The sequence below is a fragment of the Dipodomys ordii genome, unplaced genomic scaffold (genome assembly GCF_000151885.1).
Source record: "Dipodomys ordii isolate 6190 unplaced genomic scaffold, Dord_2.0 Scaffold207, whole genome shotgun sequence".
Taxonomy (NCBI): Eukaryota; Metazoa; Chordata; class Mammalia; order Rodentia; family Heteromyidae; genus Dipodomys; species Dipodomys ordii.
In genome coordinates this window covers 1,434,210-1,455,885 of record NW_012267423.1, presented here as the reverse complement: position 1 = coordinate 1,455,885, position 21,676 = coordinate 1,434,210, and the positions used below count along the sequence as shown (strand labels likewise).

General features: G+C 42.0%; 1 protein-coding gene across 1 annotated transcript in view; it reads right to left on the bottom strand.

Annotated features, from left to right (window-relative positions):
- Nucleotides 1-1,250: 1,250 nt before the first annotated feature.
- The window catches only part of Gsap (gamma-secretase activating protein), a 74,795-nt gene continuing 54,369 nt past the window's right edge, over nt 1,251-21,676 (bottom strand). The window contains exons 18-29 of the mRNA XM_013035264.1: nt 15,692-15,820; nt 14,634-14,692; nt 13,528-13,559; nt 10,992-11,053; nt 9,133-9,228; nt 6,441-6,511; nt 5,586-5,680; nt 4,775-4,894; nt 3,946-4,007; nt 2,445-2,546; nt 2,218-2,317; nt 1,251-1,616 (exon numbers count right to left, since the gene is read on the bottom strand). Of these exons, the coding sequence (XP_012890718.1) occupies nt 1,525-1,616; nt 2,218-2,317; nt 2,445-2,546; nt 3,946-4,007; nt 4,775-4,894; nt 5,586-5,680; nt 6,441-6,511; nt 9,133-9,228; nt 10,992-11,053; nt 13,528-13,559; nt 14,634-14,692; nt 15,692-15,820 (1,020 nt within the window). The 3' untranslated portion in view covers nt 1,251-1,524. The remainder of the gene's footprint in view (nt 1,617-2,217; nt 2,318-2,444; nt 2,547-3,945; nt 4,008-4,774; nt 4,895-5,585; nt 5,681-6,440; nt 6,512-9,132; nt 9,229-10,991; nt 11,054-13,527; nt 13,560-14,633; nt 14,693-15,691; nt 15,821-21,676) is intronic.

Below are 21,676 nucleotides of genomic sequence, written 5' to 3'. Positions count from 1 at the left end.
GTCAAAGAGATACAGAAACTGAGTCATCTTTGTCTATTAAAAAATAAATACTATTTCAGAAAAGTGCACTTTAAAAGGTCAGAACAACTATCCACAACAGGAATACACCAAGTATCACAAAGGCACAATTCGCTGTCCACGTGACACCTGAAGATCCTGCTAGTAAATCTAAATCATGTAAAAAGCAGTGTGAATCTGATCATCTCCCAAGCAATGTCATAACAAGACATTGTCCTTTTAATAAGAATCGATTTATTTCAGATTTTTCAAAATCTCACCAAAATGAATATTTATAAACTAGCAGTCTGGGGCTTGAACTCAAGACATGGGCACTGTCCCTGAGCAGCTTTTGCTCAAGGCTAGCTACTCTCCACATGAGACACAATGCAACTTCTGGCTTTTTCTGTTTGTGTCATATTGAGGAATTGAACCAGGGCTTCCTAGGCAGGCACTCTAATGCTAAGCCACATTCCCAGCCCCCTTCACTCAAATCTTGCTCAGAAAATAGACCAAACCTTTCAGCATTTGAGTCTTTTTTTAATAACAATATTACTAACTTTATAAATATAAAAATTAAATAGTTTTATCTGAACTATCACCAAAACTATTTAAACACTATATATACACATTATTCCTTGTTATAAATCACCCTGTACTGGAAAAGCAGGTGTGATTTTTTTCTGCTTTTTCCATGTGATTTTCAGTGGTGCAACTAGTTCGGCTCTTCTAAACACTGTTTCATAAATGTGTGTGTGTGTGTGTGTGTGTGTGTGTGTGTGTGTGTGTTCTAAACACTTTCATAAATGTGTGTGTGTGTGTGTGTGTATGTGTGCAGGTACTGGGGCTTGAACTCAGGGCCTTATGCTCTTACTTGTATTTTTCCCTCAAGACTGGTGCTCTACCAGAAGCAATAGCTCCACGCCTCCTCTTCCACTTCTTTCTGGTCAATTGGAGATGAATCAATTGATTTTGGACTGGACTGGTTTGGAACTGCAGTCCTCAAATCTCAACATACTGAGTACGTAGGACTAGAAGTATGAGTTTCAGTGCTCAGTCCTGAACTTTTAATGTCAATTTTATTTCAGAGTGCAATCAATACTAACTTTTGGCCTCTTTTTTTTTTTTTTTTTTTTGGTCATGGGCCTTGAACTCTGGGCGTGGGCGTTATCTCTCAGCTCTTCAGCTCAAGGCTAGCGCTATACCACTTGAGCCACAGCGCCAGTTTCAGCCTCTTCTGCTTATGTGGTGCTAAGGTGTCAAACCCAAGGCCTCAGGCAAAGAAGGCAAGCATCTACCACTGAGCCACCTTCCCAGACCAACTTTTGGCCTCTTAAACCACTAGAAAGAGGACTGCTTATACCGTTGTGTGTCTTCTTATGCTTGACTGCTTATCTCAAAATTAGAATGAGTATCAGTGTGAAACTTAGATGGCTGAGTAGTACATTCCAATGATAAATATTGCAAAAGAATTCCCAGCAGGCATAAGGCCAATGAGGACTATTAAAATTGGAAGCATTTTCTCTTTTATAAACCTAAAAGCATGGTAGTGTGTTTCAGTGCTGCTTCTTCTACAAATTCTGCATCCACGTTGTCATGGCCCTCAAAATCACACAGAGCTGGCAGGAGAAAAAAGAGAGAGAGAGTATGTATGTGATCACCATGGAGCCCATTATGAGCCCATTTGCTTATTATTATTTTATATTGTAGTAAAACATGTTTTTCTGAGAATACAGAGTATACTTCAGCACTAAGAAAGAGACTTCACATTAACCAAACATGCATTAAGTCTGCTAAACACTTTAAAACTTTAAAACTAATTATTCCTTTGGTAACTTAAGAAGCTTATTGTAATTGGATTTTGTGTGTGTGTGCTGGTCCTGGGGCTTGAACTCAGGGCCTGGGCCCTGTCCCTAAGCTTTATTGTTCAAGGCTAGTACTCTTATCACTTGAGTCACCGCTCCACTTCCAGTTTTTTCATTGGAAAGAAGAGCCTCATAGACTTTTTTGTTCAAACTGACTTCAAACTACGATCCTCAGATCTCAGCCTCCTGAAAAACTAGTATTATTGGCAGGAACCACTGGCACCTGACTTATAATTGCTAATGAAAATCAATTTCAGTGAGGATCTGCTCATAAGTAAGGAGCATATGAGGAAGAAAACCAGAAACAGGGACATGGGTCAAGGGGATAAAGAGGAAAGTAAGCAGAGTGAATTACCTTGATTGGAGGACTCTAGATGGGTCAGAATTTCAATGAAGTAGTTGAGAGGCAAAAATTCCACAGTGAATGATGACTTTTTGATCACAGAATTCTGAGCCTTAAAGGGAAACCATGTGTGCTATTAGTTGAGCCTCTAGAACAAACCCAAATTTAAAGGAAGTGATAAGAAGTAGAATGTCTGTCCGTGTGGACACGTTAGAATGGGCAGGTGGGATCTGAGTCACCTGTTTCTTATAGTTCTGGAGCAGTCGCGTCACGTGGTTCCTCGAAATGATGTTGGAACTCACAGGATGATCCCAAAGTCGGCAGATCTTCTGACCAATAAGCTATTGTAAAAATTAAAACATGGGGGCTGGGAAGTGGTAGAGCGCTTGCCTCGCATGAATGAGGCCCTGGGTTTGATTCCTCAGCACCACATAAGCTGAAAAAGCTGGAAGTGGTGTTGTGGCTCAAGTGGTAGAACACTAGCCTTGAGCTGTAGAGCTGAGGGACAGCGCCCAGGCCCAGAGTTCAGGCCCCACGATGGACAAAAGAAAAAAAAAGATTAAAACATGTATTAGAGAAGATTGTTATCTCCCTGTTCATTAGGTAGCTCATCTCCATAGTTTCAAACCTCAGTCCAAAGTAGGTAGTTGTAAAGACAGGCCCTTCATGACTAGCAGCTGGTGGGAAAAGTCCATGTTGCTGTGAAGGTGTGCTTCTGAATTCTGAGTGAGTATTCTCAAATGTTGCTATGAAGAAAGCAGTTTATACACTGAGGCTGCCAGATTTTGCTGCTGCTACTACTCATCAAAGCTGGAGATGGGGATGCAAACCCTAAGTGACATGTTAACAAAAAAATCAGCCTTGCAGGCAGACTTGTAGCAATTTCTCTGCCATAGTCTTGCCTATTCTTGGGGGAATTTAATTCCTCCAAGTGTCTGGGGCAAAAAAAGTCAAAATTGGAGACCAAACCAAATGTTCTACAACATTCCCCCAGAGAGACAGCCTCAGAAAATAGTTTCTGTGTTCTTTGCTGAACTCAGAAAGCCTAGGATGGGGAGGACTGATACAAAGCACGAACACTAGGTCCAGAAAGCCAATGGACATCCATTGGGGTGAAGAAAACTGAATGTCTCTACAGAAAGAAACCTGTGCCAGAGGTACAGTGTTCAAAGAAGGTAAACAAGACGGGGCAGTCCAGACTCCTGGGAGGAGGAAGTTTGCAAACTCCGAGGTTCAAAAGCCTGTGGGCTTTCATAGTCTTAATAGTATTTCTGACTCAGAGAGCTAACATCTCCCACAAAGGAAAAAAAGGAAACAAGGAGTGCCTTTCTAACTTTTCCCATATGTTTCTCATTCTTCCTTTGACTAGGAATGTTTCCCTACAGGCAGAAATGTGGGCAGAGGAAATGTAGTTCCAGAACCTCCTGACCTCACCTGTATTTAAATTGCTTATCAGTTTAAATAGTGAAAGCACATGTTTCCCCTCTCTCTCCTACTCAGACTCAAACGTAAATATTAGTGTGGTTTCCTAAGAGGAGAAAATGACTAGCTGTTCTCAGTGAGTAGCATATTCTAGGTCCAGTGGGGACAACCAGCAGAGGGGTGGGAGCAGATAAGGTTTCTTGGAAAAGGCTGAAAAAAAAAAGAAAGAATGTTCCAAAAGCCAGTGAATGCTCTTCTTGAAAGAAGAAATTGGAGAAGGATGTGCCAAGGCTTAAGGGAAAATAAAATTCCGATTACCGGAGGAAGCCGTACAATAATGCCGAATTTTAGTTTTTCATTTTTCTCTGTGTTGTCCAGATCTATGAGAAAGTGAGAGATTGGCAAATAAGACAAAAAATCCAGTTATATCCCTCATCAAGTTTTTAATTTCTGAGTAGTTTATCCTGATACTATATATTCCAACTTTGCATTCTCAGGCTAATCTCAGAAGGCTTTAAAACTTTTAGTTGGTGGCTAAATAGACATCTGACAAACTTAAAACAGAATATACTTTGAGGAATGGCAAATGCTTTAGTCTATACTAGCACAACTCAGCTATTAAAATACCACACACTTTGATCATTGAAGTGAGAGTGATTCCACTAGCGATCTCACTCAAAGGTCAAATGCCCATAAACACTGCACCTCTCTCATTAGCTTTTCTTGCATTTCAAGTCAAACTTAGAGATGACAGAGTTAATCAGATGAAAGTAAGCTATTTCATTATACTTTTATGGGCAATCAACTTAAGAGACTCCTAGCCTCAAGTGCCCTCTTATACAAATAAAAGCAACCTAAGAGCTGTCTGGGGTCTCTTGGAGAAAAAAGTCATTTCAAATAGACTCAAAGGATGCTTCCAGGAAATGGAATGTACTCAACAGGACCATTTGCATCATTGGTGGTACTTAGGGCAAAACAAAAATGAGGAGCTATGTGTCAAATATTAAGAATTTCAAGAGTTATTGCAGAGCAGTAGACCCCAAGCATGGGACCCTTCTGTGTTAGCCAGACCCTCTATGTAGCACACTCCAGGAAGTGAGCCATGGGGTTGCCCAGGTTGGAATGTGCACTCTGTAGAGCCTCTGACCTTTCATGAGCCGTGTGACAGCTGTCTCCGTGAGCAGCAACACTCCATTATCAACGTAATGTAGTAGGTTATGCAGAGGGAGGCAGTTGACCCCAAGGATCATGTGCAGAGTGTGGAATCCTAGAGTGAGGGAACAAAGAATCAGCCAGTATTTCCAACCTTTCTAGGGGGACAGATTTGATCATGTTACTGAATGATGACTTAGTTGAGTTTAGTGCTGGGGCCTTCAGTCTACTAAATTCTTTAAAGAAAAGGTTCACATTTCCTTCTTTGTATTATCACAACTAAATATCATACTGGGAATAAAGTTCCAAGTATATATTTTTGCCTTTGGATCGATCCCTTCTTAGGCAAAATGAAGGCAAGGCTTACTCCATGAAAAAAAGAAAGATTTTACAGTTTAATATGTTCAGAATTCTATAGCAAAACAGAAAAGAAAATGGAAACGTTTCAGACTCCGTATGCCCAGGCTAAATGTCTGAGACAGGAGCCAGTTGTCCAGGAAAGTTGGAAAAGCAATTACCTTTAACCATGTTCATGAGAAACAACATCCACTGAAAATGTCAGGGAACCAGCAGGGGCTCCCCCAAAAAGGAATGACAAGCTGCAGCATAGTTTCTCAGTAAGGAGAAATCTGGGCAGCAGAAAGCAACCTCAGTTCCCATCTCTCAGTGACACCAGACACACAATGACTAGCACACAAGTCTCATTGTGGAATTTATCATGTATGTGGAATTTATAACATCTGGGAACCATGTGAACAGGAAAGAACATTGTCAAGATACCAAAAGTCTAAGGAGCCAAGACTCACCAGGAGGCAGAGGTAAAAGCAAACTGCTGGTAGCTTCCAAAATCCTGGTCATGGTGTGAAAGACTGCAAACTCAGCAGCACTGTTACGCCTATTGCTGGGTAAAAGTAACAAATCAGCATGTCAGCCTTGGAGCACATCTCTGAAAGCTTGCGGGCCCCAGCCACCAAGGATTCACAATAGTCATGAAACTCTGTATCCCATGAAAAGACACATGCAGGTGACACTGACCATCAGCCCAAGCCCTAGAATTGACCCAGGGCAGTAAGCTCATGCATTATAAGTTGTGCCAGGCAGAATGGCACATATCTATAATTCTAACACTCATTACCCAGAGGCAGAAGGTTCACAAATTCAAGACCCGGCTAGGAGGCTGGAAAGGCAGCTCAGTGGTAGAGTGCTTACCTTGCATGCATGAGGCCCTGGGTTTGATTCCTCAGCACCACATAAGCAGAAAAAGCCAGAAGTGGCCCTGTGGCTCTAGTGGTAGAGTGTTAACCTTGAGCTGAAGAGCTGAGGGACAGCGCCCAGGCCCAGAGTTCAAGCCCCATGACCAACAACAACAACAACAAAAGGACCAGGCTAGGCTACAAAGTAAGATTCTATCGGTCAATCAATCAATGAATAGAATTATAAGTTGTATCAACTAAATTCCCTTTCATGTAGTACCAGATTCATGTGTCCCCCCTCCTTTAAATTCTGGGTAAAAATAAATAAACTACAGTAGACATTGCTAGAGCTGGTGGTAAGTGCTTTGAAGCAGTAAATTTCAAAAGGACTTTGCATAAGCAGGCAGCTATCAGAGTTGTCAACTCTTCATCCGCCACAATGAAGGGGAGGGGAAGAAACTGGCATACCAGTGGAGAACCCAAGGGTTAAGCTTGTGTTTCCTCCAGGCACTTTCCAGGATGCGGCAAATGAGATCCAGCTAGAGGATGAAGATAACCCGTTAGCCACACTCATCTTCTTTTCCACTTGGCCCTCCAGCTGTTCCTCTACAGCTTTGACCCACACATTCGGGGCAGCTGGCATTTGAACACACAACACACAATCAGCCTTTCAGAGGTCAATTCAGAGGCACTGACATCCACATTGGAAAGACTGCAAATGTGACCCAGATTGTAACAGAGCCCCCTCTGTCTGCGTGGGCGATGCCCCGCTTGGCTTCCCCAGCCCAACTAACTGCCCCCACCGTTCACATTTACAGTCCCTCACCCATCAAGGAAGGGCAAGTGCCACTGGTTTTACTCTAGGCCTGTGACACTGAAGGCCAGGAGCTGGGATTAGAAGAACGAAGACCGTGTGGCACAGTGGTGGTGAGCATGATCTGTGAGTACAAGCAGTACACACAAGTCCAGGCTATGTAGTTGCCTTACCTAGGCAAGTCACCTCTCCTCCCAGATCTCAGTGTCCTCTTCTGCACAATAATGGGGAAGTGCTCAATGGGGCTGTTGTAAAAGTTAGATAGCCTGCTTCCTAAAAGCTGGTGCTCATTCAGTCAGAACCATATCGACCAAGGTAGAGAGCCTCTGTGCCCTAGGCTTTATCCCAGAACCAATATAATTTTGCAAGAAGCCTATTAGCAGAAGGGCAGTCTCCACAGCACTATCCACCATGAATTGGTACATTGCACTTGTGGAGGGATCTACAGAGATGTGCAGCAAGCCAGCATTGTGCTCACTGATGTAGTCTCAGTTTGTCTCTGGTTGGAATCAAGAAAATATGTAAACAATATAATCAAGTTCTGTGGCAACGTCCTTGGCTACAGTTTAGGAAGACTGCCAGCTACTTTCCTTAGAGGAGACATTGCTGGTTGCTGCCAGGCCAGGCAGAGACATTTGCCTTCAATGAGGAACAAGTCAGACACTGAGCTTCTGAGTTAAAGGGTTAACACAAACTAGTATCAAAATTTTAATGCACTTAAGAAGTGATGCTTGAATGAGAGCCCTTCTTAAGACTTTGGAAAGCAAAATCTGAAGTCAACAGAAGGAAGATCCAATATTTTTACTTTTAGAAGGCAGAAAAAGCTAGGCACTGTTGGCTCACACCTGTAATCCTAGCTACTCAGGACGCTGAGATCTGAGAATCATGGCTCAAAGCCAGTCCAGCAGGAAAGTCCATGAGACTCTTATCTCCAATTACAGTAATCACCAAGGGGGTGAGGGGAGTGAAGCTGTGGCTCAAGTAGTAGAGCACTAGTCGGGAGCTGAATAAGCTCAGGGACAGCGCCCTGGATCTTGGTTTAAGTCTAGGACTGGCACAAAAAAAAAAAGGCAGAAGACCAAGAAAGCAAGTGGGTCAACAAGGGGCAAATCATCCATGTGTTCCTAAAGTGAGCTCTTTGCTACAGTTCTACTGGCAAGAAGAAATGTTTCCGTGCCCTGATCATGAAACTCAGGATACAAAAATACCCAACTTCTCCTAATATAGTATGAATTATGAAACTTGAATCTTCCAATAGAGATTCAAATGTTTTTAAAAACAGACATGAAGGACTACAATACAGGCTGAAATTTTTAAGCTTGAAAAAATTAAATCAGTCCTAGCAAATAAACCTAACTCATTTTCCAAAGGTCACCACACAAATATATGCTCACACACTGGCTCATTTGCATACCAGTCTTACCCAAACTTGGCGAAATAAGGAAGCATTTTTCTATTTCTGTATAAATGTTTTAGTTCCAAATGATCCAGCTCCAAAATAAGATCGCACCTCAACTCCATGCTTTTTAAAAGGCCTAAGACAACTTTAAAACTCAACTTCATTACATCATTTCTTAAAAATTTGCCTGGGAACTGGTGTGAATCTAATTTGTACCATACAATTTCTTCTTTTCTTTTCTTTCTTTTTATTCTGGTGCTACCAGATTTGAATACAGGCCTTTACACTTGCTATACATTGCTATCATTTGAACCATCCCCTATTTTTAAGATAAGATCTTGTGTTTTTGCTCAGGCAAGCATCAGATTTTGAGCCTCCTAGCTACACCTCCTGAATGGATGGGATTTTACTTCTACCACCATACCCACCTTGTTTGTTGAGATGGTCTCACTTTTTGTCTGGGATGATCTCAAACAAGTCGGACTTACAGGCATGAGCTACCATGCCCAGTTCTGTATCATACAACTTTAATACCTGGCTACCAGCATATCAGCAGACTCCAATGTGGTAATATTTATACAACAAGCTGGATTCTGGCCTAATTGGACTGTTGACACTAGTTAAGAATTGTGGTTCAAGTTCTCTCATGTATTCATAGACTTCCAGGTAAAGAATCATGTCTACTGTTTCATAAGGTGATTTGGCAACCATCCTCAATTTATTGCTCTATGCCCCCACGAGCTTGGGGAGGGCAATCAACAAGTTCTCTTTGTTCATTGTTCTCACTTCCCTTCCCTCAATCTGTAGCGCCGAATCTACTGATTGGAAGCTGGGAGATCTTTTCGAACCTAATTTGAGAAACATACAAATGGCTCCCTGACCCACATTCTGAGGATTATACCCAGGACAGGGAGTCAGGGGGGACAAGGAGAAAAAGCAAAACCAACCAGTTTGGAAACGTAGTCCAGAGCCATCTGTTCAGTGTTCTTCCTTTCTACTCCCTGTAGGTGTCTCAAAAGATGGTCTTTCAGCTCGGACACCATCTGAAAACAGGATATGTGTTAGATAAGTCATAATCTACCCATTCACACCTGTAACAGATCAGACTGACCACCATTTATTTGGGGTCCTTTACCTTTTGCTCTGGTATGTAAACCCATTCTAAAGTTGTTTTTTTTGGGGGGGTCCGGTCATGGGGCCTGAACTCTGGCCCCTCAGCTCTTCAGCTCAAGGCGAGCACTCTACCACTTGAGCCACAACGCCACTTCCAGCTTTTTTCTTTTTGCTTATGTGGTGCTAAGGAATAGAACCCAGGGCCTCATGCATGCAAGGCAAGCGCTCTACCAATGAGCCACCTTCCCAGCCCCCCCCATTCTAAAGTTTTATAACCTTTTCTTCATGTATTATTTTTCCTATGCTAGTGTTCTTTATCACACGGTTTTCAATGTTGTATAGTGTGTTATGAAAGTTCTAGTATTGATTTATTCCTTTCTTGTGAGACATATTTTTACTATTGTTAATACCACCACCACAGGAATAAATTCTAGAAAATAATTTGCTATATCCCCATTTCCGTTCCTAGAAATGCAATTTGCTGGATTGAGGACTTAAGACTTCTAAGCTACTACCATAGTGCCTCTTAGGGCCACTTTGCTGTGCACAGCACCTTTCAGGGGACTAGCCAGACCCTATACCTCTTTCTTTGCTAGTATAAATTTTAAATATATGCCATTTTGATAGCCAGCTAACAAAAACAAAGAAACTTATTTGTGCTATTTGTCATAGGATTGCTAATGCCAACCATTTTCTATGTCCTCCCCAATCTAGACATTTTGGCCATTTACTTTGGAAAATTGATTCATTACTTCCCTTGGAATGGTATACCATTTTGTTAATGATTTATCAACTTTATTTACCAAAGGCAATCATTTATCACATTTGTTACACATCGTTTTCCATATTTCTTACTTAGCTTTATGATTGTTGTCTGTTGTTTAGGATTTTAGTCACTCAAATCTGTTTTTCTTATCTATGTTCCATAATATTTTAATAGCTTTCTCTATTTCAGTATTGTTTCTCTCCTTATTTAATTCATATTCTTTTATATGGTTTAATTTCTTGTAATAAATTCCTTTAAAGAATTGAAATTTTTGCTTATTTGTAGCATAAATGGTGGTATGTTTTAGGTAGGAAGAAACTAATTTACTTGGAATTTTTTTCCAAATACTTACTCATTAATTCTTTATTTAAAATTTCCACATTGATTTTAAGTATTTTATTGATTACACACTAAAGATTCAAACTAAAATTAGTATCTCTGACTGTATGTTCCTGGGCACACACCATTTATGTGATTATGTATTCGTTGGTACGATTAATTAATCTTTACTCCCAAGAGGACAGTAATTGCAGCTGCCAGTGGCTCATGCCTATAATAAAAGCTTGTTGGGTCAAGGTTCAAAGTCATCCCAGGTAGAAAAGTGGATGAACTTTTATCTCCAATTAACTAGGAGAATGCATGGGAGGTGTGGGTCAAGTAGTAGAGTTCTAGTTATGAGGGGGAAAAAAAGCAAAGTGAAAACACAAAGGCCCTGAGTTCAAACCTTGATACTAGCACAAAAAAGGAGTGGGGATGGGGTGCAGAAATCATGTATGTATGGTTTATCACTAGACCTATAGGGACTACAGAGCTGGCAACAATTATTTGTTCAAATAAGCAGAAAATATGATCAGAAAGAGAGGTAGTAACTAGCCATTCCTTCTTCTACTTGGGGCCTGCTGTTTGCCACACCTGGAACCCACTTACCAGGCCGATGAGCAGCCGCTGGTGGTGGTCATCCTCCTGCAAGAGCGGCATCAATCTTGGCTCTGGAGAGAGCAAGGAAACCATGACTTTCAGGAAATAGCAGGCAAAAAAGAAGAATCCACCTGGAGTTTCCTTCTCTAAATTATGGGGAAAAGTAACATTTCCATAATGAGGTGAAAAATATGTCAGTGTGGCCTGGTCCAACAAGGCAAGCTTGTCCCTTGGGTGATGCGCAGAGTTCTATAAAACAGAGCAAAATCAAGGGGCACCTTCCTAGTGCCTCTGGGTTCTCTCTGGGACTTCTCTTCCACCAGAGAACCTGTGGTCATCCGGGAAGCCCTGCTGCTCTGGGGACAGTGACATGGAGGCGCACAGCCTGAGGGCTGGTGGGGCTCAGTGGGCTGCCTGGCCCTCTTACTTCCTGGCCCCTTATTGGGTGACTGGGGAGGGTAACTAAGCCTAGGAGTCAGTCAACTACCATGACACACAATCCTAATGGACACAAGTTATCTGACTGATAATGTCGCTAGGTCAATGAAACAGGCCCCTTCTTCACCATGGCTGGCCCTGCCAAGACTAGAGACCCCCACCCTCTCACTTGGCTCTCCCCACCCCCAGGCCCAGGGCCAGGACCAGAGGGCAGAATAATCGCCCTGTCCAGCTGGCGATTGTAAACCATGAGCCCAACATCCCTGAGCCTCCCAGGACTCTGTGTCTCAGACAGTCTTCCTCACAGGAAGCAGGTCCAGTCAAAGCAAGTGACAGGATGGGGAAGTGTCCTGAAGGATCCTAAGAAGCACTGACAGACAACAGCACACAAACAGGCCTGGGGCAGGGCCACAGGACAAGCTCTATAAGCAGGGGAGGAGGGACAGGCAGGATCAGAGCCCCAAGACAGCAGCAGCATCTTCCACATTGTACCTCACTCAGCAATACAACAAGGATCACTCTGAATCTACCACATTCACACCCTGACTGCCAGGGCAGGGTACCTGGCTTCAGGCACAAATGGCCTGGCTGCCCTGGGGACAAGCTCACTGGCACGATTGGTTCACTGGGCTGTGCACAGCGACCAGGTGTTAAATTACACAGGCTCTAAATTAATTTCCGTGTAGGTCCTCCAGTAGAGACTTAAACATTCCAGGACATAAAACAGGAAGGGACATCAAAGCTAACAGCTTCTTTAATGAAGGCTGGCTTTCATGAGGCCTGGAACTGGGCTGGGAAGGTGGCTCAGTGGTAGAGCGCTTGCCTTGCATGCCTGAGGCCCTGGGTTCCATTCCTCAACACCACATAAGCAGAAAAAAAAAAAAAAAAGCCAGAAGTGGCGCTGTAGCTCAAGTGGTAGCGTGCTAGCCTTGAGCTGAAGAGCTGAGGGACAGTGCCCAGGCCCAGAGTTCAGGCTCCATGACCGGATCCAAAAATAAATAAATAAATAAAATAATATCTCCAGGCAAGCAGGCTCTTGCCTGTAATCCTAGCTATTTAGGAGGCTGAGAAAACTGAGGGTCTCAGTTCAAAGCCAGTCTTGACAGAAAAGCCCATGAAACTCTTTTATCTCCAACTGACCACCAAAAAGCCGGAAATGGAGCTGTGGTTCAAGTGGTGGATCACCAGCCTTAGTGGGATAATGCCAAACAAGAGTGTGAGACCTGAGTTCAAGCCCCAGTACAGCGCTCTCTCTCTCTTTCTTGCTCTCTCTCTCTCTTTCACACACACACACACACACACACACCCATTTAACTATCACCTGCAAGAACCTCCTCCAGCCTCTTTCGCCCACCACTAGGTTTAGAAACAGCAGCATTACTATATCCTCCTCACAATGGCAAATGGCCGCCTCCTATTCCCACAGGCACTGGGGGCACTGTGCTAGGTGTTACCCACATGAACCCATTGCCCCTCACTCTACCCCTGAGGAAGATACACAAAAGGCACAAAAGGGGCCAACAGGAAGCAGAGGAGCACAGTTAGCATGTGACAGCTCCAAATTTTAAGTCTAGTTCTCTCTCTGGCTCCAGAGCTGAGTCTCCTCCCCTGGATTAAAACCTTGCCCAGTACACACCCAACTTTTAGGCAAAATGCAAGGCACATCCAAATGAAAGGCCCCGTGTGATCACACAGCTGGAGGGAAAGTAGTCCAGACCAAGAGGACTGCCCAAATGCACACTGTGAGCACTGCCAGAGGGCATGTTGATTAGAGCTACTGTGCAAGGAGAAATGAGAAAAACCAAGGGCAAGCTCCCAGTGACTCCTCCAGCAGAAGCACACTCAGCAGCTGATCCTGAAGGCCCTGGAGCCAACACAGCTGTAGCAATGGCCACTAAGGATGTCACTTCAAAGGGCGTTGCCTTGGTTACCCTACCGGAAGTAATTTCTTTGCCAACCATTGGTAGGAAAAACAGTGCTAAGAACAAAAGACTAACATCCAGAAAGCTTTCCTACAGGTCTTTTCTTTTCTTTTTTTTTTTTTTTCAAGAGGCAATGACCTGCAGGTCTTTATTCTAGAATACGAAGCCTACAGGTCTTTTCTTACCTGAATTCCTTGCTTCTATGTTAGAAATCACCCTACAAAGAAATTAGTCATGTTATTCACACAGGAAGCATTTAAAAAAAAAAAGATTAAGCCACAACATTATACCTTCTCTAAAAACCCATCAAAGTACAGAAACTCTTCTCAGGCTACTGGAAACCTCAAAAAAAAAAACTTAAGTGATGTACAAAAGGCCACATTAAGCAATTATACATCTCAAAGCCTGTTAGTGCCATCAAAGGCAATAATTTAGAACAATTGCAGCTCTCAGTTATTGCGACTAATAAAGACAAAAAATAGAACAGAGGCTGGCATTAGGCCTATACTTTGAGCACTCTAAGATGACTCATGTATCCAGAAAATACACTTTCAAAATAAAAGCAAGCTCCCCAGCACACAAACAGGATTGGACTTTGTTGTCTGTTTCTTTGTGCTGGTCCTAGGAATTGAACTCAAGGCCTGGGTGCTGCCCTTGAGATGTTTTGCTCAAGGGTAGCTCTCTACCACTTGAGCCACAGCTCCACTTCTGGCTTTTTGATCATTAATTGGAGATAAGAGTTTCACAGGCTTTCCTATCCGGGATAGCTTCAATTTGAGATCCACGGATCTCAGCCTCCTGAATAGCACAATTACAGGTGTGAGCCAGTGGGGGCTGGTAGTTTTTGTTTGTTTTAAGAATTTAAATCTGGAGCTGGGAAGGTGGTTCAATGGTAGAGCGCTTACCTTGCATGCATGAGGCCCTGGGTTCGATTCCTCAGCACCACATAAGAAAAAAATGACCGGACCCCACCCCCCAAAAAAAGAATTTAAATCAACTTACTATCTACCTTTGTTCTCAAAAGTACTTGTATAACAAGAGTCTTCTTCCCATTTACACACTATAAAACATCCATCCTAGTGTGCAAATAGAGAAAGCATAATCTATAAGTTCTTCCCCTAGAAACTCTAACACCAAAACAGAATAGGGCCCAAGCAGTTGTGTGCATGAAGCTGACAGCATCGTTTTGCTGAGGACACATAACAAAAGTAAGCTACTTCCAAAATGGTAACCACCAAGGTTAATAAAAGATAATTGTCTTACAGAAATGAGAACCTTAAATTTCACTTACTTTAGAGCATTATCAAGAATATTCCTCACATATGCTGTGGCCCTTCTTTTTCCTGTTTTCTGGAAGTGAGAATATGTCAAGAACATGGGAAGTGAAGGTTCTTTGGGACGGCACTTCCTTTACATCAAAAACATAGCACAATACAGCTAAGAGTTTTAGAGAGAAGAAACAAACTTCTTTAGGTCATGAAAAAAACTATTAAAAACTTTAAACGTTTTATTCTGAAGCAACAGAATTCCTAGAAGTTTCAAATCAACTATATATAGCAGTTATATATATATATAAAACCTATATATATATATAACTATATAGAGCAGTTATATATATATGTACACACACACACACACACACACACACACACACACACACACACACACACACAAAGGGACTCATATCCTCATCTGGTCTCTCCTTACATTCCTTACCTGACTACACTGTTAAAATCAGGAACTCAACATTGGTACTTGTTTTTGTATAGCTTGACATCATTATCTCACATGTATAGCATCACATTCCACAACGTACCATCGCAGTCAAGATGAGGGACTCTTCCATCACCCCAAAGCCTCCCCCTTATGGAGTAGGCCCTCACATTCTCACTTGGCTTTATAGCAGGTGTTCTACCATTTGAGTCCCACCTCCAATCCAGTATTTTGCTGGTTAATTAGAGAATGGAGTCTCTCAGACTTTTCTTCCAGGATGGCTTTGAACTGAGCTCCTCAGTTCTTATCTTCTAAATAGCTAGAATTCAGCATGAGCCAGTGATGACTGGCTAGAATACCTAGATTTTCCAAAATTAATATTTAGCTATACAAGTAACATTTAATTAATATTTAGCTATACAAGAATACATTGGAGATATAGGCATTAATTGCATTTCCCTACAAAGGTGCTATGTTCGATTTGCCCTTCAGTCTTATCATCAGAGAACAAAGATGGTTGCCACTTCTCTGCCTATCCATTGGAAGATCAGCGAAGTTCATTCGGGACCACCACTGCCTGGCACAGCACCCATGGTGGCCCTGCTGGCCGCTTTGATCTCCCTGACGCATAAGTACCTCTTCAGAGATCAGGTTGTGCCACTCTCTCCCGACCACACTGTTGTGATAGTGTAAGCGTGGCTTGGTGTACTTGACATACTGGAGGTTGGTGTTCAGTCTTTCCCAGTAGCCCTTAAAGCTGTGGACCTGCAAGAAACAGAAACAGCAGGCCTGAGCAGCAGGCCCAGGACTCATAGCCCAGTAAGGATCCCCCAAACCCCACTGCCCCAGTTCTCAGGGGATAGCATCTCCCCAGGAAACCCTCCCACAAGGTGACTGGTTCCACAGGAATTCTAAATAGAAAGTCTAAGAGAGTCTGGCCTCCCTACTTCATTTCTTTCCACATTTATAACAGAGAGAGCTGCTACTCATTTCCCAAACCAACAGGACTTCCCTGGGTTGGGCTCGGAGGGGAAGCCTGTATTAAACATATCAAGCCATTTTCTCCCTAGAGGGCCATTTTCCCAGTTCAGGATGTCAACAACGCCAAGTTCAGCCAGAAAAAGTTCCTACCATTTGGAGTAAAGAAAGAAGGCTTCTTTTCCTGTGACACTTATTTATATCCAAGAACATGTTTCAAAACCCAGTAATCAAGAAAAAGACGGAAATGATTTTATATTGTTGTTGTCCAATTATCTTACACTAGATCTTTAAATTTTTATTATTTATTTTTAAATTTTTTTTTGGTGCCAGTTCTAGGGCTTAAACTCCAGACAGAGGAGCTATCCTTGAGCTTTTGTGCTCAAGGCTAGCTCGCTATCATTTGAACTACAGCTCCACTTTTGGATTTTTTTGCTAGTTAATTGGAGACAGAAGGCTTACTGGACTTTCCTTTCTGGGCTGGCTTCAAACGGTGATCCTCAGATGTCAGCCTCCTGAGAAGGATCTTTGAATTACTAATATTTACAGCTTGGAGCATGACTATATTTATTTTTAGTAATAAAATGTAATGTTGACACTGTTTAATGTTGAAAGACATACTGGCATTTTGTGTGTGGGTGTGCGTGCGTGCGCGCACGTGTGCATGTGTGTGCACGTGAGCACTGCTTCTGGGGCTTAAACTCAGGGCCTGAATGCTGTTTCTTAGCTTTTTCATTCAAGGCTGGTGCTGTGCTACTTCAGCCATACTTCCACTTCCAACTTTTTGGTGGCTAATTGGAGATAAGATGTCACAGACATTCATGTCCAGTCTAGGTTCAAACCATGACCTTCAGATCTTAGCCTCTTGAGTATTTAGAATTTTGGGTGTAAGCACATGGCAAAAATTGTTTTTTGCAACCAAGATAAATGGATTTATGATACATTCTTTTTTTGAATTTATGATACATTTTTACTAAAATATGTACATGTATTAAAGATTTGATGGGGCCAGCCAGGCAATGAGTGGCCCTAAAACAAAGGGAGCTATTGTATACTATAGTAACCAACTTGGCTGAAGGCCAAGAAAATGAGAGAATGTAAATAAAATATATTTCAACCATGGAAAATGCTCTAATGATAAACAATAGCATGCACCCAAACTTCTATTGAAAGCACAAAGTTAATTGGAAGTAAATTTTAGAGTCATCATTACAATGAGTTGTATAATGTTTTACAATATTATCATTGGAAGTGGCGCTGTGGCTCAAGTGGTAGAGCGCTGGCCTTGAGCTGAAGAGCTGAGGGACAGCGCCCAGGCCCAGAATTCAAGCCCCACGACCGACAAAAAAATAAAAATAAAATAAAATATTATCATATTCTAAGACTTTCGCCTTGGAAGCCTACAATGCCTTCTATCAGAGCCAGAAAAAAGAAAATTTCATCAATGTACCAAAAGCCACATTTGGCAATTATAAAATCTCAAAAACTAAGGAAGTGTTAGTAGGGAAATGGGAACACTGGAGTTGAATCTGACCCTTTTTTCTTTTGATTGAACCAAAAAGATGGTTCCTCCTCTTTTTGTTATTTAGAAACAAATGTACCTTTCCACTATCCCTTGTTTCTTATTTCTATTGAAAGAAAATACATCAGACACACCTTCCAGGCATTTCAGGACTAACTCATAATGACTGACTGGAAGTCACTATAGCCTGTCTGGACTCAGGATCACTAGGGGCAAAGCAAGAAACTAGTTGGTTTTGTGGCGGGTGTCATCTAGTGGTCAATTAGGCTATTGCACTTGCTTTTTTGCCACCACAGTCCCAAGATAGGGTTTACCGGATCTTGCCCAGGACAGGATGAGGGAGGACAGAAAGTCATGTTCCACCTACCTGTTGGCTGGCTTTGTCCCTTCAAATGATGTCCTGATACTGAAAGATCCTGCTCCCAATGTAGCTTCTAAGAAAAATCCTGCCCAAATTACCTATTTCTCCTCCCTCATTTTTAAATTTTTTCTTTCTTCCTAACCTTATAACAGCAAGATTAACAAATAAAACAAAATTTTGCCAGGTCCATGGAAAGACTCCAGAAAAGCTGGAACCTCTACTGGCTGTGGGTAAAAACTATTTATAAAGCACTTTTCTCTAAAGAGTTTATCTCTTGCACCAAATTTTGAAAGGAATCAATTGCCTGAAATTACTTAAAACCACTGAATAAAAAGAAAATAGTTGAATTTAAAATACTAAAAACTAGCCAGGCACCAGTGACTCCTGCCTGTAGTCCTAGCTACTCAGGAGGCTGAGATCAGAGGATCACGGTTCAAACCCAGCCCAGGCAAGAAAATCCATGAGATTCTTAATTTCAATTAACTACCAAAAAGCTGGAAATGGAGTTTTAGCTCAAAGTGGTAGAGCACTAGTCTTGAGCACAAAATCTCAGAGATAGCACCCAGGCCCTGAATTCAAGCTCCAGGACTGGTGCAAACAAACAAACAAAAAAATACTAAAACTAAGCAGGACGCTGGTGGTTCATGCCTGTAATCCTAGCTACTCAGGAGGCTGAGACCTGAGGATCACAGTTCAAAGCCAGCCTAGGGAAGGAAAGTCCGTGAGACTCTTATCTCCAATAAACCACTAGAAAACCAGAAGTGGTGCTGTAGCTCAAGTGGTAGAGCGCTAGCCTTGAGCTGAAGAGCTGAGGGACAGAGCTGAGGCCCCGAATTCAAGCCCCATGATCTACAAAAAAAAAAAAAAATACTAAAACTAAAACGTTTATTCAAGAAATGTTAACCAAAAGTCCTAGAAATAGTCTGTCATGGGATGATATTGTTCAAGGTACACAGCACCCCATGAACTGACATGTTGAATTAAAACCACTTAGTACAACTTCTAAAGACAATTTTTTTTAATTTAATAAGTAATAATCTCCCATGAACTTATAGATCTTTTAGGGAAATGAGGGGTTGATTTTCATCTCTAGTTTACAGATATTTAGAGAGTAGAGGGAAAAAAACTAGTACATATGTCACTTTTTAGTATCAACCAGACATGCTGTGGTTTTTAAAAAATTATTAAAGTTCAGAGATCACTGTAAATTGAAAGATGTATTTGGAAATCTGGGAAACAGATACAGCCTAGGGATTGGAAATCAATCTGAGAATAAGGAGAGTTGCTCCAAGCCAAAGTCTGGGAAACCAAAATGTGGATCATGGTTAGATCAGAAGCAAAGTATTAAGAGAGAGCAAAGCAGACAATCAGCAGCACATTATTCCCTGAGGTGAAGATGGCAGCCTCTGATGTGAGACTTCCAGCTTTGGCTGCTCTTAAAACCATCTGCATCCCATTGGCCAGAAATTTCATTGGTTTGGGGGATATGGCAGAATCTTATGAGTACTCCAAGTTCCCGAGATGATCCAGGGCTGAGAGCATTACTCCAATATATCCAAGAAAGCCCAGTCCCCTCCCCTTCTCAAACACTGAACTCCCTCCCTCCCTGGCTAAAGGTGATAAATGAGCAGTTGGCTGAAGAATCATGGTTCTGCCTGGCTACTTTTAGTATTTTAAATTCATACCCTTTCTTTTTACTCGGTGGTTTTAAGTGCTTTTTAGACAACAGATTCCTTTCAAAAATCTGGTGTTAGAGCTCTGTCTTACAGGGAGGAACCCCGAGTGCCATTTCACACCAGCATACTCGCTGATCTAGAGAACAAAAGTAGTGGCAACATTAAATGTTAGATGTTGGTGTTAAATGTTAGATGGAGAGAATCTGTTCCACTTGCTAGCTTAGCCCATCATCTCAGGGATGGACTACAAGAACAGAAAGCCACTGTTAGCTATCAAATATTAGAGTAACCAGGCACCAGTATGCTCTACCCATCAACAAGAAGATGCCTAGCCAGAGTCCCATCACTCACAACTTGAAAAGCCTGCAGAATGCTTTCATGCTCACAGTAGGATATCTCCATTAATGATTTAACTGCTTCAGTATTTTTCTGAGGGTGCTGACTTTTCTGCATTAATAGGTATTATTGTTCTTAAGAGAATCTAAATATTATTGAAAAAATGTTTCCTAAGAAAGACAGCTATGATTTTAGCTTCTCCTGCAAGACACTGGTGTTAGAAGCAATTGGATTTGCAAGGAATAATTTTTCATTTGTTTTGTTTGTTTTCACGTGGTTTTTAAAGCAGCTATCACTAGATAGCCCGGGCTTGCCGTAACTTCCCATCTTCCCACTTCTGCTTCCCTAGTGTTGGGACTGTAGGCAGGTGCCATCATACCTGGCTTAACTTTACATTTTGAAAGAAGGAGAATGATTCCAAATCTCTTCTTGAGAAAGAATCTCATTTTGTGTCTTAGGATACCAAGAAACAAATGGCTGTCACAACTGTTAATTGAACAAAAGGACCAATTAAAGACTGTTTCCCGTTTATGATTTGGATTGCCAAATGATAAAAAATAAAATAAAACCAAACAAAACAGCCCTGTGGTACTGGTCTCATCTGTAAAGTTCTGCCAAGAATAAACATCTGCCTCTCATTTTTAAAAGGCCCTCTGGCTTTAGTCCTACTTCTGCTGATTAAGCAGCATCTTCTTAGGGAGGAGGCCAACTTGGAACAAACCCTTTACTCTGTGTGCCAGGACGCATCCAGGAGAGCCAGAGCCTCAATGCAATGTGGCTCTTCAGTGGCTCCCATACAGAGAAGCATGGCAATCCACTAACTCAAGCACAAACACAATAAATTATATATCTATGTGGACATAAAGCCGGCCAGGCACCACACTGCATTAAGATGCTTTAAGCGGAAGCATCCCTAAGGCTGTAATCATAGAACTATATGCTCCAAGTTCAAGGTCTTTTGACTAATAATAGATTTCCTTCTTCTACCACCACAATGTCTTCCCCTTCAAAAAAATATACTATTTCCTTGCCAACTTGATTGAGTCTATTAGCCCTTTTTAATGGGATGATTGTGTGTGTGTGTGTGTGTGTGTGTGTGTGTGTGTGTGTGTGTGTGTGTATTCTGGTAAAAGGGCTTGAACTCAGGGCCTTGTGTGCTGTCGCTCAGCTTTCTTGCTCATGGTGGATACTCTACCACTTGAGACATACCTCCAGTCTGGCATTTTGCTAGTTACTTGTAGAAGTCATTTCACAGATGTTTCTGCCTAGGTTAGTTTTTATGTTTGTTTGTTTTGCTTTGCTTTGTTTGTGGTTTGTGGAGCTTGAACTCAGGGCCTGGGCACTGCCCCTGAGCTTTTTCTTTTTTCTTTTGCCAGTCCTGGGGCTCAAACTCAGGGCCTGGGCACTGTCCCTGAGTTTCTTTTGCGTTCGACGTGAGCACTCTACCACTTGAGCCACAGCTCCACTTTCGTTTTTTTCTGTTTATGTGGTACTGAGGAATCAAACCCCAGGGCTACATGCATGCTAGGCAAGCATCTACCACTAAGCCACATTCCCAACCCAGTCTAAATTGGTTTTGAACTGCAACCCTCCAGGTCTCAGCCTCTTCAGTGGATTACAAGACACTGCCATCTGGCTAAATGCGAGTTTTTTAAATATAATTGCTACATATGATTGTGAACTATTTCTCAGAGCATATGCTCTGAGAAGTCCAATACTAAGCTATCCCCCTCATATCACCTTAAAAA